Source organism: Equus asinus, chromosome 7, assembly GCF_041296235.1.
Source record: "Equus asinus isolate D_3611 breed Donkey chromosome 7, EquAss-T2T_v2, whole genome shotgun sequence".
NCBI classification, from domain to species: Eukaryota; Metazoa; Chordata; class Mammalia; order Perissodactyla; family Equidae; genus Equus; species Equus asinus.
In genome coordinates, this window is record NC_091796.1 from 97,323,526 (window position 1) to 97,338,370 (window position 14,845).

Sequence of the window (14,845 nt, forward strand, 5' to 3'; positions counted from 1 at the left end):
CCCAGCATCGTCAACACTCAGGGAGTGGACACATGGGGGCGGTGGGGGGCCATGTGACTTCTCCAGGCCTGCTCGGGGGAGGGTGGGAGATGGCACTGTGTGGGGTTAGCGGGGTGGGCACCCTGGGCTGACAGAGAGGTGCGGTGGCTTTCAGGGGCTGAGCATCAGCTTCCAACAGAAATTGCTGCAGCGAGACAATTTTGGTCTTGTGGAGGCTGAAAAGGGACAGGTAATGATACGGAGCGTGAAGAATGGTGACTACGATGACAGGTTTGAGCTGGGCAGGGAGGGGCCCTGCCCCTTGCTCAGGCCTTGTCCCCCAAGATCTGCAAAGGGAAAGGAAGCCCACTGTGACAGGCATAGAACCAGAAAAGGACTGAGAAGGAAAGCCTTCCAATTGCAGGCACCCTGACTTCTGGACCGTTCTCACTTATTCCATCAGATCGTGCCTCTCGGTGTGTGACGCCTGCACATGCTGACAGCAAGGGCATCATCTGGGAACTCAGTAGAGATGAACATTCTCAGGGAGCCCCCCTCAAACCCACTGAGTCAGAAACTCCGGGGTCCGGCCTGTGTCCTGGCAAGCCCGCCAGGTGAGTGAGGCACGCTGGCATCTGAGGACCAGCGCGTCAGGCCACAAACTTCTTGAGGGCAGGGCTTCATCTTTCTCAGCTCGGTTTCTCCAGCTCCCAACACACAGTAAGGTGCTTGGGAGACAAATACAAACGAAGGGAGGGCGGGGACCGTGTTTTTATTTCCTTTCGGTGCCAACTCCAAGACCAGGCACCTAGCAAGGATGCGACACAAACCTGGCGACTCACTGGTTTGCTTTTTCTCAAGAGCAGGCACCATGCCTTCTGCAACACACAGCAGGTGTTCAATTAATACCCACTGAACCAATGTGCTGTATTCTGTGTGTCATGGTGGGCTAGGAATGTGGGTCAGAGTTTCCCATATGGCTAGAGAAAGTTCAACCGTGTTTATTTAAGGGGAATGAGACGGAATCAAAGCATTAAAAATCCTTACACAGTCTCAACGGCAAGACGGTGTCCTTGACCTGCTCCAGAACCCAACAGCGGATACGAATGAATTCAGACAGTGCGTAAAAGGCGCACAGCCAGCTTCAGAAAAGCTAAACTGAGACACTGGAAAGGTGACAGAGGACGGGACCCCAAGACAGGTGACGTCGGAGGGTTAGAGCTCAGAACAAGGTCAGCCGATCAGAGCTGTGGGCCGACTCAGGCTGCTGCACGTTCTTGTGTGGCCTGTGGGCTAAGAATAATTCTTACGTTTTTAAACGACCGAAAAACATTTTTTAAAAAGAATAACCTTTTGTGACGTGACAATGGTACGAAATTCGAATGTCAGTGTCCACAGGAAAGTTCTATTGGAACAGTCACGTCTGCTCACTGACAGAGGGTCTGAGTCCACTTTCCCACTAAAACGGCAGAGCTGAGTAGCTGCGACAGCAGTTGCAGTCATGCAGCCCTGAAAGCCTGAAATATTTACTATCTGGTCCTTTCCAGAAAAAATTTGCGACCTCTGCAGATGAAGGCTCAGGGTAAGGGGATATTCCGAGCTCTGCCACGAAACCTAGTGTGAGATCCCAACCCTGCAAGTCGGGTGCTGGCCACACTGTCTCTGGAGAAACGCCCAGTGCTGCTTCTCCACCACCCCCACCCTCCATGTCGGCAACAAATTTCCGCCCGCTTGCTTCACAGATGGAGAAAACAGCCTCCGAGGTCTGGGCTGGCCGCCAGCACCTGATAGTTTGCTGGCTACTGGCTATGCTCCCCCATGCAAGCCAGCTCTGCACCTAGGCCACGCCACGCCCACCTCCATCCTTTTCTGTGACTTTGCTGCCACGGCCCCTGCCTACAGTCCTGGTGCAGGGGGAGAGAGAGAGAGGGAAGAGGCCCACCACATCTGAGCCCTGGGCCACTCACGGGGGTGGGGGAGCTCCGGTTGCTCTCCTCTAGGAACTCCTCCAGGGTGACCATCTCGCTGCTCGGGGAGGCGGAGCAGGGCCGTGCTCCGGCATGTGGCTGGGCCACGCCCCTCTTCTGGATGCCCTCCTGTGCGAGAGGCCCGTTCCGGGGTGGGGGGTACTCATGGCGGCCGAGGGCAGTGCGTCCCGGGGCGCTGGCATCCTGTGGCTGAGTAGCTGTGTCCCTGCTGGGGATCAGGTCTTCACTGCTGAAGCTCTCGGACCTGCCGTGGAGCTGGTCGGAGGAACCTGGGTGTCGCAGGGCCGACACAGAGGAGCACACATCAGTCCCCACCCCCTGCTCACCTGCTCCAGGGCTCTGCACTGCCCTGCACTGACCGCAGAGAGAACCCTGGCTGACAACACAGGGCGCACTTCTCCCAGGCGGGATTCTGGATATTAACGGCATTTTGGAATACTTCAGAATTGCACTTTGGCATTTAAAAAAAAGAACTAGAGGTAAAAGTGGAAATCTTCTGCTAAACCTAAATTATTAACAGCTGTAAGGCACACACGTTAGCGCTCATCCATTCATGTATTCAAGGTCTCTCTAGCACCTGCCACATGCTAGGTGTTCTTCTAGGGGCCGGTGTGTAGACGCTAAGAAGAAAAAATCTTCGGAAGAGTTTACGGTCTTGGGACAGCACGCACATGCTTCTCAAGTGCACAGGAAGCATTCATTAAATAGACAGGCCATATTCTGCCCCGTAAAACAAACTTAGAAACATTCAAAAGAATCAAAGTCATCCACTATGTTCTCTGACCACAACGGAATGGAACTCCTGTTACTGCCCCCATTCCAAAGACGAGGGATCTTGGATTCAGAGGATGGGTGCCTCACCCAGCGCCCAGAGCTGGTCAGTGCGGGTGAAGGGGGGCGAACACAAATCCCTCCAAACTCGCAAGCCTGCGCCTGAAACCGCGTGCTGCGGGCTCGGAACGCAAACGGACAACACGCTGGGGGCTCTTGTGAACTGTATTTTTTAAATTATAAAAGTAATATGAGCCCAGAGCCAAAGATCTAACTACACTGAAAAGTGCCCAGAAGGAAAGGCCCACTTACCTTTGAGGTTAAGAGGGGAGCTGTCACTGGACGCATTTCTGCTGCTCTCCAAGCTCCCCGGCCGGGACGCTGAAAGAACACGACCACATTTAACCTGAAGGGCCGAGGACCTGGGACACCCCGGACGAGCACATCTAATCTGAGACAAATCATGTAACCGGGTAACCCTGTGCCCAAGGCAAGGCGAAAGGCCCTGAGGAAGGGCGGACTTGCGATTCTCTACACGCTCCCACGAGGATGCCAGGCTCCACCAGCTCAGTGCAGGCGTAGCACACAGCAGGCTGCCCTGAGATAACCATCTGTGTTAGCTATTTCTATCAGGTCTAGGGCCGGGGCTTAAAACAATTTTGTTAATGAAAGAAATGTCATGCAGAACTCCAGTACAGAAAGCAGACAAGAAAAGGGTGGCTCTTGGTCAGCCAGTGGTTGGGGCGGGGCTGCCCACACCTATTACTACATAGAACTTTCTGGAACATGCAAAAACCCCCTGCCTAGACCACATCAGTGCAAGCTGACGAGGGTGGGAGGGAGGAAACAGCAGTGTGTGCCACACGTGTACGAGGGAGCAGGTGCAGCTTCACTCTGGTGAGCTGTGGGAGGGCGTGTGGGGACCCTCAGGAGGAAAGGCAACACTCGCTCTTCCTGGTTGTTTGCTGTCCTGCAGCTTCTGTGCTTGCTCATCTCGAATTTACATCCGCCCCAAAGGGAAACATCGACCTTCACGGTGACAAGCGCTGGAGGAAACGAGTCCTCCCAGCCTCGGTGTGTGTGGCCTGAGGGTGTCTGCGGCCACTCTCGGATCAGACGGTGAGCACTGGCTGCAGGACGGGGGGCCCCACCCCTGCAAAAGGCAGGCCGTCCCTGCAAGGCCTGCAGACCCACCTCTGCTGGTCCACGCTTCCAGCAGCGCTCAGCATCACGGCCCTCGCCAGCCTCCCCGTCTCAGTGTTTGTCCTGCTGCACCATGAACCCCCGAGGGACAGGGACAGGGACTGTGTCTGTCATCTCTGCATCCCCCCAGCACACAGCTGGTGTGGAGCTGAACGGCACTGAGGACTGGAGACACACTGGGAGACGCTCTGCTCCTCCCCCCTCCCCCCGCCCCCCAGGAAAGTCTGTCTTGATTTACTGGGTCTATAGGGCAGCCGGTTCCCAAGAGCTGGTATGCTGCAAATAGCAGGCATCTGGAAAAGACCTGTTAGCAAACGGGGGCTGGGGACGGGCCAACAAACACTTGGTTTTCGTAAACAGTGTAAAAGCAGAATGAATCCCCTCTTTGAGATGGGAAAATTTGAAATAAAAAACACATCTCTCTCTCTCTAAAAAAAAATAAGGGGCCAGCCTAGGGTCATGGTGGTTAAGTTCACGTGCTCTGCTCTGGTGGCCGGGGGTTCACAGGTTTGGATTCTGGGTGTGGAGCTAGCACTGCTCATCAAGCCACACTGTAGCGACATCCCACATAAAGTAGAGGAAGATTGGCACAGATGTTAGCTCAGGGCCAATCTTCTTCACCAAAAAAAACTTCCACTAAAAGAAAATTGTGATACAAATCAATGGGATCCCAAAGCAGGTTTATTCAAGTCCTGCATTGAAAACCCCTTTGTCTTCTTTTTTCTGATAAGAGAAGCTTGAGGAATCAGGATACTTAGGAAGAAAATCTCTTTGGTCAGCTGACTTAAGCATAAATCTGGCCGCTCAGTGACTTACCAATGCGCAGCAGACGCCTCCTGCTGCGTTATCCTTCACTCCCTCGTGCCAAACTGTTTCACCACAGAGCCTGCCTTTACTCATGGAAATTGTAAATGTCTGCATTTGTGTGAATGGACGTAGCATCATGAGACTTTTTAAGACACTGGACAGGGTAGGAGACAATGCTGGCTCCTACACTGACTGCTGATGCTTCAGAAGTAAACTGAATTTGACGGAAACTTTCTGAGTTTGTTTTTTTTTTTTTAAAAGAATTATCTTCCCATCCTTCTAGCATTTTTGTTTCTGAAAAACTACAAAAACCCAAAGCAGCTTTTAATTTTTGAGAAGCCTGGTATAATTCACTGTTTCCCTTCTACAGAAATTGACACCATGCCTAACTCAAATGGCAAGTGTTTTTAACAATTGCCAGGACTAAATACAGTTTGGCACTACTCTGGGCAACTAAAATCCAAGTGAGGACAGTGAGAGACCTTCCCGCAATCAATGCTCCCTGTGTGGGTCACCAAAACATCCAGGCAAACCTGTGGGGTGCTTTAAAGCAAGGGGAATCAGAGCCTGTAGAAGTAGGATGCTTGATAGGTAGTGACTTCCCCATCACTGGAGGTATGTAAGCAGAAGCTACATGCTGAGACACCTGGGGAGGGCAAGGAAGGTGGCTGGAGGAGCTGTGGGCGCCCCCATGTTCACTTCAACATAACCACTCCACTTTCACCTGTTCTGTGTGTTGGATTTCCACACAGGACTCAGATTGAAGGAAAGGTACCGTGCACAAAAACAAGTCTGAGACCCCACACCCAAGGGCACAATGCACTGACCACTTACCGTACTGCCTGTGGTTGGTGAACTCGAGCTCCAGGGACGGCTCGCAGAGGCTGTCATCCGAGTTGTAGCCTACCAGGAAAACAAGGCTGGTGAGTTAGGGGTTCCAGACACCCATAGGGAAACCTGGGCCCTCTGCCAGACGGCTACTTCTGACCCTTGCCCGGCACCTGCGTCATGGCAGTGTCCAGCTTCGGGGGTGAGGGAGGGGCATGGGGACAGTGCCCTGAGGGTCTGCCTCTACCATCCCTCCCTGTTTCTCCTGCTGGAACAGCGCTCACATTCCCGACTCCTATCGATTCAACTTTGAATCCCACTTCTGCCTGTGCAGTCACTGAGACTCAAGACTACAGCTGTGTTCTGGCCTAAGGATAATGCAGCAAACAGAGCTGAATATTTAGTACCCCGGGGAGCCCCTTCCAAGCTCAAGGGCCGGCCGCACTAAAAGCAAAGGGCCGTGAAGCAATTCTCTCCCAGGGGCCACGCTGTCTTCAGGAGGCGGGAGGAAGGAAAAGGGGAGAACGCACCAGCTGAGCGGCGATGGTGAGCCCCAGGAGACTACAGTGCGCACCAGCAGCTCCTAACCAGGAACGGACCTGGGAATCCGCGCGCCACCGGTCAACCGCCCCCTCCCTGAGAAAGAGGGACTGGGAAACGCCCTGTGCCTGAAGCCTGCTGCTTCCCCTCTTACAGCAGGCTCTGCGTCCCCTCCAAAACGACAAGAGGGTTTCCATTCTGAAGACATACATCCACTGGCAATGAATGCCCCGAGCATGAGAACTGGGCTCCTGGGAACTCGCGGTGAACAGTGCTGGGTTTGCAGTGGTGACACACCCTCAGGCAGGCTCTGCAGGAGTACAAGCCGCCAGTGATGTTTCTAGGCTTGGGCTCTGGCTCAGTGACGCAAGCCAGGCTGAAACAACCCATGGGTTAGCCTAGAGGGTCGGGCCTTGAACCACACAGGCTGTTGGAAGTTTGAGAAGAGATGGTGCTCCCAGCTCCTTCCCGAGACCAGGCAGAGCTTCTGCACCCCAAAGCCTGGGAGCCTGGGGGAGACTGCTGACTGCCTACAACGAACACCCTTGCCATGCTGGGCTGAGCATGCCTGTCCCAGGAAGCACATGGCTCAATTCCTGACATCCAACAGTAAGTGACTGCCACTTTCAGTGTCTGGCCAGGAGGGGAGAAGGACCACCAGGCTGCCCTGTGCCCACTCAACTCATCTTTTCCCCAGGGTGTTTCCTGCTTGTAAGTAACTGGGACAAGTCATGAAGCTAACCCAGGCACACGATAAGGACAGGGACCCTGTCTTTGCTTTGTTTTGTTTGTCAAATCAAGGTTATTTAGGTATGCCCATGGTTTCAAGAGCTGAGTGGGTGGTATTATGAAAAATAACCCATTCCCATTCTCTCCAATTTCTAACACCCCCAAAGGCGATTGCTTTCAGCTCTTTCCACTGCTTCTCTGGATCTTTTTGTATCTCTAAATCATAAGCAGAACGTCTTTTTTAGTTTTAAATTCTATCTTTTCTCTTCTGTTTGCGTGTTTTAAATTTCCAAGTGTTCTCCCCCTCACTGCTCCTTTTTACAGCACCCTGTTCTTGTTTCATGGGTACAACAGCTTTTCGCTCATCCTTGACTATATTAACGATGGGCATTTTAAAGCTGTCATCTGTTCAAAGCTTAGCGTCTGTCTGCTCTGTTGCCCCTCCCACTGCTCCTGGTCTCTGTCTGCTGTTGGAGGCTCTCCTCAGGTGTCCGGGGACCCCTGAACTTCCACGGGCTTCCTCTGGCAGGATCTGACTGAGCCGTTCTGCTGGGAATTTCTCAAGCTAATCTTATGGCGTGAATACCTTAATCTTGAGTCTAAAGTGTGAACATGCATGGTTACTGGCATCCTGGGAGACATTCAGTTTGTGGACCCCTCACTGAATCCCCTGTTTTTCAGTTTAGGACACCTGCCCTTCACTCTACCACTGCCCTCTAGGTCAGAGACCCCCTCACGTATCCTCTCTCGAGAATAAACCCCAGACTTCTACAAAGTGGGGTGAGGGAAGGTGCCTACTTTTAGCCCCAACTCTGGTTCTCAGCTGCACCTTCACTTCCCCCTGGAGCTACCTGGTGCCACATTCCTGAACGGTGGTGGCGGCGGCACTGGGTTCTGGGGCTTTCCCATTAGCAGCTTAGGATTGGGCCTCCAGATGGGCAAGCTCCCCGCCCAAAGTCACCCAGCCGGCAGGCAGAGCTGAGGTCTGTACCTGCATCTGCAGGATGCCAAAGGTTGCCCACAGCTTGACCACTCTGCTCATACCTCTCAGCCCAAGAGACCCCTCCTGCCTCTGAGAGCCCAGGGTCTTCAGGAGGACCCTGGGCCCCAGATGCTCATCCCCCTTGGCTCTGGAGGGCCGGTGACTCACCTTTGGTACGGCCTGGGTGCCGGGAGATGGGGGTGGAGCTGGAAGGGGTTGTAGTGATAGCTGAGGTTGAACAGGTCCGGGAGCCCAGCTCCAAGGGCCAGGGCTTCAGGGTCAGGTCAGCGGACGCATCCGTGCGGTCAAGGCTGCCACCGTGCGGGGACCCTCGCTTTGGTTTTGGGTCCCCAGGGCCTGGGGCAGAGAAGGACATTGAGAAATGGGGCTGTGCAATCCTGTGCCAAGGCTGGGCTACCACACTGAGGCCTAGAAGCAGGGGCAGCAAGGCACACGGACCACGGGACAAAAGCTGGGCGGCCGCGCCTCCCGGGCTGTGGTTGAAAGAGGAGGGGCCCTGGTGGCAGGCCGGTGTCGGAGGCCCGGTGAGGTGGCCCTGGCTCTAATGATGGGTCACACTGTGAGCCCTAAAAGGCTGGGAGAAAATAAAGGGAGAACCCAAGAGGACAAACAAAACGTTGGTCACTGTCCAACATAGTAACTACAGGGCACACTAGCTGTCTGTGCAACACCGTCTCTAACTCCAATCCCTGATTTAAAAAGATCCTCACAGATGTCTGCTCAGGATTACCCTGGACCTGCAGCCGAGGCCCTGAAGGTCTGGGATGTGCAGCCTCCAACTGGCTTCACTTATGATTCGAGGAAGAGGGTTAACCAGCGCCCTAACACTAACTTCAGAAGCCTCATCACACGGTGAGGCTGACGGCAAGAATAACTTTTACCTCATAGCTTGTGTTTTTCCACAATCTCTAAATTTTCTACCAGGAACATATACTTTTGTCAAAATTAAATAAAATCCTACATAAAAACATTAAAAAAAGACCAAAACCCTAACTCCAACTACCTAGTAGGAAAAGGGATGGGCTCTCCAAATACAGGATAAACACTAACGCGGCTGGAATTCCTAACAGCATTAGGGCAGTGCTGTTGTGCACAGCGTCCCGCTCCAGGCTCCCCGAGGCTGTGGACGTGGAGACTTCAGCCCTTCTCCACGCTCTCCCACGGACCTGCCCCACCTGCCCCCGCAGCCACTCAAAGTCTGGACTCACTGTGAAGTTCTAGGTGCCCAAATCTTACGACTTGAAATCAAGGGAAAATTTGGATTTTGAAAGATAACCTTGATGAGAAGCAAGACTCAAGTCTGGTGGAATGAACTGGGACAGGCATCCAACAGGTGGAGTTAAAATGAGCAGCAGAGGGGAGGCGGAGATGAGCAAACAGCTAGCACGGACGGCAGAGGAACAGCACGATCCCAACAGCATGCTCTGAAGACAGAGGCCCGGAGGCCCAGGGTGCCTGAAGCGCGTGCACGAGATGAGGTCGGCGCCACGTCAGCCGACTTCAACATTGCCGGAGTTCTGGATTAATTTCTACAGTTACCTTGTTTTTATGGTGATACTGGTTTTCCATTTACAGTACTGACAATAATCTTTCCTTTTAAAATAAATTTAAGTGGAAATGGTGAGTCAATTCAAGAGAAAATATGTAAGTAATCATACAGGTGATATAAAGATATGGCAAACATCATGAAGATGGTACACGAATGACTGGAGAGAGAAAATACGGCAGTAGCTAAAGGCCTCTAGCGACCCGCCCTGGGTGTCACCGTGTGCTGACGTTCTCTTTGTCCACTACTGTATTAACGGCAGCATCTGAGAGGTCAGAGACCTACAGCACAGCCACAAAACTTCATTCTGGGCTGAACTCTGGCTCAGCAACATTGATTCATTTATTCAAAATGCTTGAACGGAGCAATAAATCCTTCCAGACACAGAACACATCTAGAAAGGGCCTTATTAGCAAAAGCCAACAATTCAGTGCTCTGACAAAGAAAGAGGAGAAAAGGGCAGCAGTTTTAAATTTAGCTGCTAAAAAATAAGTCTTAAAAAAAACCCAATCTCACTTGAGAGGCCGTATATTGTAGGCAGCGAAGCGACAACGGACCAGTTCGGCTTTACACACGGGCATGACATAAGCCTGCAGGTGCGAGAGGGCGGGCAGCACACGGCCCCTGGACTTACTTAGCACGGACATCCTGGCCCAAGGACCTGTGCATGGATGTCCCGAGGCTCCCCTAATACTGTGCTGCGCTGGAGAAACGGTCCAGAGGGTGTGACAACTCATCTTCTCTTTTGAAATGAGAATCCACGCTGGCTACTTTAAGCTTGGCTTGGAGGTGGGGTCGGGAGAAGGGTCCGCTACAGTGCATCTGGCCTTTAGGTACTGTTTTTGGTTTGTCTGAGTTTCAGAAATGAAGGAGGACACAGGATGAAGACACAGGGTAAAGGGAAAGGACTAGAAGTCTCCAATCTCTGAGAAAGGGACAGGCTCGTTAGGAGAGGATGGGATGTCAGAGGAAGACCAGAACCGCAGGCGTTTAGAGAGAGCCGGGTGGGCCGTTGGAGACTTGTCTTTGTCCTTGCTTTTGCTTCTCAAAAAGGGACTCTTTTTGCGCTGAGTTGCTAAATTGTTATCACCCGGATAACCCAAAAGAGGAAGGAAAAAAAAAAACAACAACAAATAAATGAAATGAATAACAACAAATGACTCTAAATCAGCTACACGCACTTAGGGAATCAGAATCCTGTCCAGCCCGGGAAGGATGGAAACAATACCCAGGACAAGGCCGGAATCAAGACTCGGTGAATCATTTATGCTCAGACTCAATTTAATTAATTTAGCGGCATCTTAGTGTCAGTGCTTTACTTACTCAGCTTGTGAGGAGAATTATCTATGGCTCAAGGAGCCAACGGCTTGGACTGTTTTTCAATTTAAATGTGTTGAATTATTAAGTGAAAATGTTTATTAATTTAGGACCCGGCTTTTCTTACTCATCCATTTTAATGACAGGCTCCCTGACAATTTGGCTCCCACACTCCTCCTCCTCCTGGTTCTAGGACCTTGGAAATACTTAATGACGTGTTTCTGGCCGGCTGTAATGAAATGGTCTCCCTGAAGTATTTGCCAATAATATTTGTACATCTAAAATAACCTCTTTTGGCAGGATGAGTTTAAAAATAATGAAAATGCCTCTTTTTCATACCAAAAACCCCTCAACACCAAGAATTACATCCTTTAGACTTCCTACGCATCCTCTACTACAATCCTACACTTCACGGCCTTCAAATTAGAAAGCCTTATCAGAGCAGATAATTGGTCTAACTTGCTGAATGTGTCAAACATTAAGCTAGACGATTTATCCAATTTCGGATTGAGGATTAAAGCTGAGACCAGAACCTCGGTTATTCCTTCCTCCACAGCGCCACCTGGTGGCCGTCACTCACACCACAGAATAAGGGACCAACTTAAATTCAACGCAGACCTGTGTTCGGATCTCAGTTGTACTACTTAACGTATCAGCAAGCGCTGAATCTTGTTGAACCTCACTTTCTCAGCTCTAAAGGGGATAATTATCACTTCACAGGATAGTTAGGACTAAATGAGACAGATAAACCATGTAAATTAGTTAAAAGGGTGCTGAGCTAAGAGAGCCCGTCCAACACGTGGCTGCTGTTATTAATAATTATCACTGATGTGCTCATTCACGGGTTGGTGCAACAGTCTGGACCAGTAAATCATTTTTTTCCTCTGAAACGTCTTCCCAACTCAATTAGGCTGCTTATAGTTAATTAAAAAAAGTGAACGTAAAGAATAATTCAAGTTGAGGTGATAAATGTTAAAAAATTTAAATAGCCGATATGAAAACCCGAGGCAAGAGAAGCCCTCCAGGGAAACGCAAATGCTAAACTTCATCATCGTTTACCTGCACGAGGCTTTTCCCTAACTTCATTCCCCATAAAGAATAGGAATGCAACCATGCCTCCCCGAAAATGTGTGCTCGTGACCATATTTCTTTTATGCATTTGAAATGACAATGACAGGATTTGAAGTGGTGAATGTCACCCCTGAAAGGCTTGTCACAAGTCACAGAGGGTGGCTCTGTCACTGGCCCTTAGTGCTGTAATGTCAGCCCCCGAGAACACATGGGTCTCAGGTATAAGTGATCTTCAGAAAGTCCTGGCGTCCTTCATAAAAATTTAAATTACTCAGGGTGCAGGTTTGGCATAAGCAATCCATAAGCAGTATTTTAAAAGTAAATTTGAAAATTTAACGACATTTAAGGCATCTGCTGTGTTTAATCGATTCTAAGATGCACATTTCCCCCCATACCTTAACATCTCTGAAATCAGGACGCAGCTTTCACGATGTCTTACAGTGACCGTTGGCTGGGTGGCAACTGTGACAAAATTGTCCCTGTCACACCAATTTATTCTGCTCATATTTTCCTTTTGTGTGTGTACACAATAACCTAATTCGGTCTTTTAGAAGAGCTCTTCAACAAGAGGCTAATCACAGTTCCACGGGGTGCACACTGCATCATTTGGCTGCCAGTGTTTTTTCCCTAGTGAAACGTGAAGCAATTGTGCATCTTATATTGACAGCCTCTTAGATTCCATGAAATACACCACATACAACTAGAAATCCATTTCAGAACCTCGGGCAAACCCCAAATGACAGCCCTAAGTGAAAAGGTAAACTGTGCCCTGTGGTGGGAGGACCTAAGTCCAGATCAGGTGGGAGAAGAAAACCTGACCTGCCTTTCAAAGTGATCAAAAGACGAGAGCCACACAAGACTTGCTGAGGATCCTGCGTACGTACAGGATGTATAAAACCACCAGGATCTCCCTATAGAAAGAGCTTACCCTACATCTTTGACACATACAAGGAGACCCCAAAACATACGCTACTGAGCTTGTCTCTATGGTGCCTACGTGGCTGTCAGCTTTGGATATTTGAGTCCCGACCACATCTACGTGATGAGCGATGACTGTCGTCGTAAAATAACAAAATAGTTATGGGATGAAGCTGCCACAACACTGACTTGGATGTCTATTTTCTACTTGGTTATTAACACACCTAAGGAGACAGATGTGCACGTATGCAATACACCCTCACGCCCTACAAACACATGTGCACATCCACACCCCGTCGCATCCTACCCAGTCCAACGGGGGAGTCCTTGAGATCGTCCCCTCCACACCCTGACTGCGGCCAGGCCGGCCCCCCTACCTTTCCCCACGGGCCCGTTGTGGGGGTCACGCTCTTCTGCACCATTTGAGCCTGATGGGGTGGTCTCGGGGTTCTCTGACTGCGATCTGAGAGGCTGAGAAGCAGACGGTGAGGCCGGGTCTGGGGACTCCGACGGCCAGGGAGGGCCATCTGTGGTTGACCTCAGTCGTTCTCTGGAACCCTCTTTCTTTGGTTTGATAAGCTTGACTAAGGCTTTGGCTCCAATCCAGTGGTTTTTCCTAGTGAGACGTAGATTTTTAGGACACAACCAACCCTCACTGCCCCCTCCAGCAGGTCACTGGGTGCCCTAACGTGGCCTGAGGTTGCCATCACCAGCCTGGGAAGCTGGCCATTAACTTGGGGTTCAGAATGATGGTACTCTCCACAACCCCCATGATCACTGCAATGGGGGCTCAGGAGGTGGAAGATAATTCTCAGTTACACACAGGCCGAGGGATGGCAGAAGGGTGCATCGTGGCAGAAACGCACACTAGTCTCTCAGGAAAACAGCTTCCAATAGGCCCGTTAACTCTTGATTATCTTTGAGAAATAAAGGAGGTGGTACAGAGCTAATCGGAGCTGTGTTCGTGGGCAATTTTTCTGTCAAAATGCCACTTTCAGGAACAGTCACTGACCTCCTCCTGTTCTGCTAAAGTGAATAAGTGCGTAAGCTGGCATTCGTTGACTACAGCCTGGCGCTGAGGAATCGGGCAAGGGGAGGGGAGCAGGGGAGAGTGAGTCATCTGAATTAAAAACGGTGAATTTAGAAGGTAAGTGATGAAGCTGTAGTGAACTGGCAAAGGGAGGCATTCCAACGTAGCGAGGAGACCAGCCCGGGTTTGAACCCTGGCCCTGCCACTGCACAGCACTGCGTTTCCACCCATCCCTCCCTTTCCTCACCCGGCCTCAATCTCTCTGTAACAGAAGGCAGAGGCGGAGGTTCTGAGATTCTGTGGTTCTGGGATTTCCACAGAGAGGCCTTGAAGGATTCATGGTGATTTTGACTTTGGGGCTGGGCTAGAACAGGACAACCTGAAGGGCCAGTGCCTGGGCTCAGAGGAAGCCCTGTTGGACAGATGCCAGTTGTCTCTGGGGACAGCCAGCCCCACGACCCAGGGCTGCTGCTCTCTGGGGAAGGGAAGGAGTCTGTGAACCCGCCCCAGGGTCCCGTGAATCCAGAGGGATTTGTGTAAGGCCAAAAGGTTCCTGTGTTTGAAAACAGTGGGTCCAGGCGTCCTACCCAAAACAGGAACGTGGCTTTCTACGTCCTGTTAAATCCTGAGACAAAACCTGACAAGGCAACCCTTCCATCCTGCTTTAATGGCTCCAAAACCACGACTCTCTGCCCCTTAAAGGGTTCGCGGCTCATTTAGGCCTTGGTGTCACGGGGTCAGCTGTTACCTGCCCTCCCTCCCAGGAGGGGCTGGAGTATGGAGGGTGGGGCTTAAAGAAATTCTAAACTCTTTTTGCTGTGGGAGATGACCTCCCAGGTAGTGGAGGATATGGGCCCTACAAGCTGGGCACTGCTCTGGAAGGCTACAGATTTCCCTCCATTCCTGAAAAAGGAAGCTTTTCTGTTCTGTGTTTAGGTCCCTGAAACTTAAATCAACTCACTTCTTTGGAGCAGGATCGTAGAACTTGTACTGATCCATGATTTTTTCTTCCAGTTTTTCCTTTTGTCTCCGTAAGGCATTTAATTTGTCTCTGTGAACAGAGCGGAAAGAAAAACAATCCAGTTTTAAATAAAACAAGTGAATTGACTCATCAG

At 50.9% G+C, this 14,845-nt stretch overlaps 1 protein-coding gene across 2 annotated transcripts in view; it reads right to left on the reverse strand.

Annotated features, from left to right (window-relative positions):
- CCDC88C (coiled-coil domain containing 88C) overlaps window positions 1-14,845 on the reverse strand; it is a 131,576-nt gene that overhangs the window by 4,246 nt on the left and 112,485 nt on the right. For both annotated transcript variants that reach the window (XM_014832075.3, XM_070514192.1), the window contains 6 exons: window positions 14,692-14,781; window positions 13,078-13,316; window positions 7,996-8,184; window positions 5,583-5,651; window positions 3,051-3,119; window positions 1,947-2,236 (listed from right to left, as the gene is read on the reverse strand). In XM_014832075.3, the coding sequence (XP_014687561.3) occupies window positions 1,947-2,236; window positions 3,051-3,119; window positions 5,583-5,651; window positions 7,996-8,184; window positions 13,078-13,316; window positions 14,692-14,781 (946 nt within the window). The remainder of the gene's footprint in view (window positions 1-1,946; window positions 2,237-3,050; window positions 3,120-5,582; window positions 5,652-7,995; window positions 8,185-13,077; window positions 13,317-14,691; window positions 14,782-14,845) is intronic.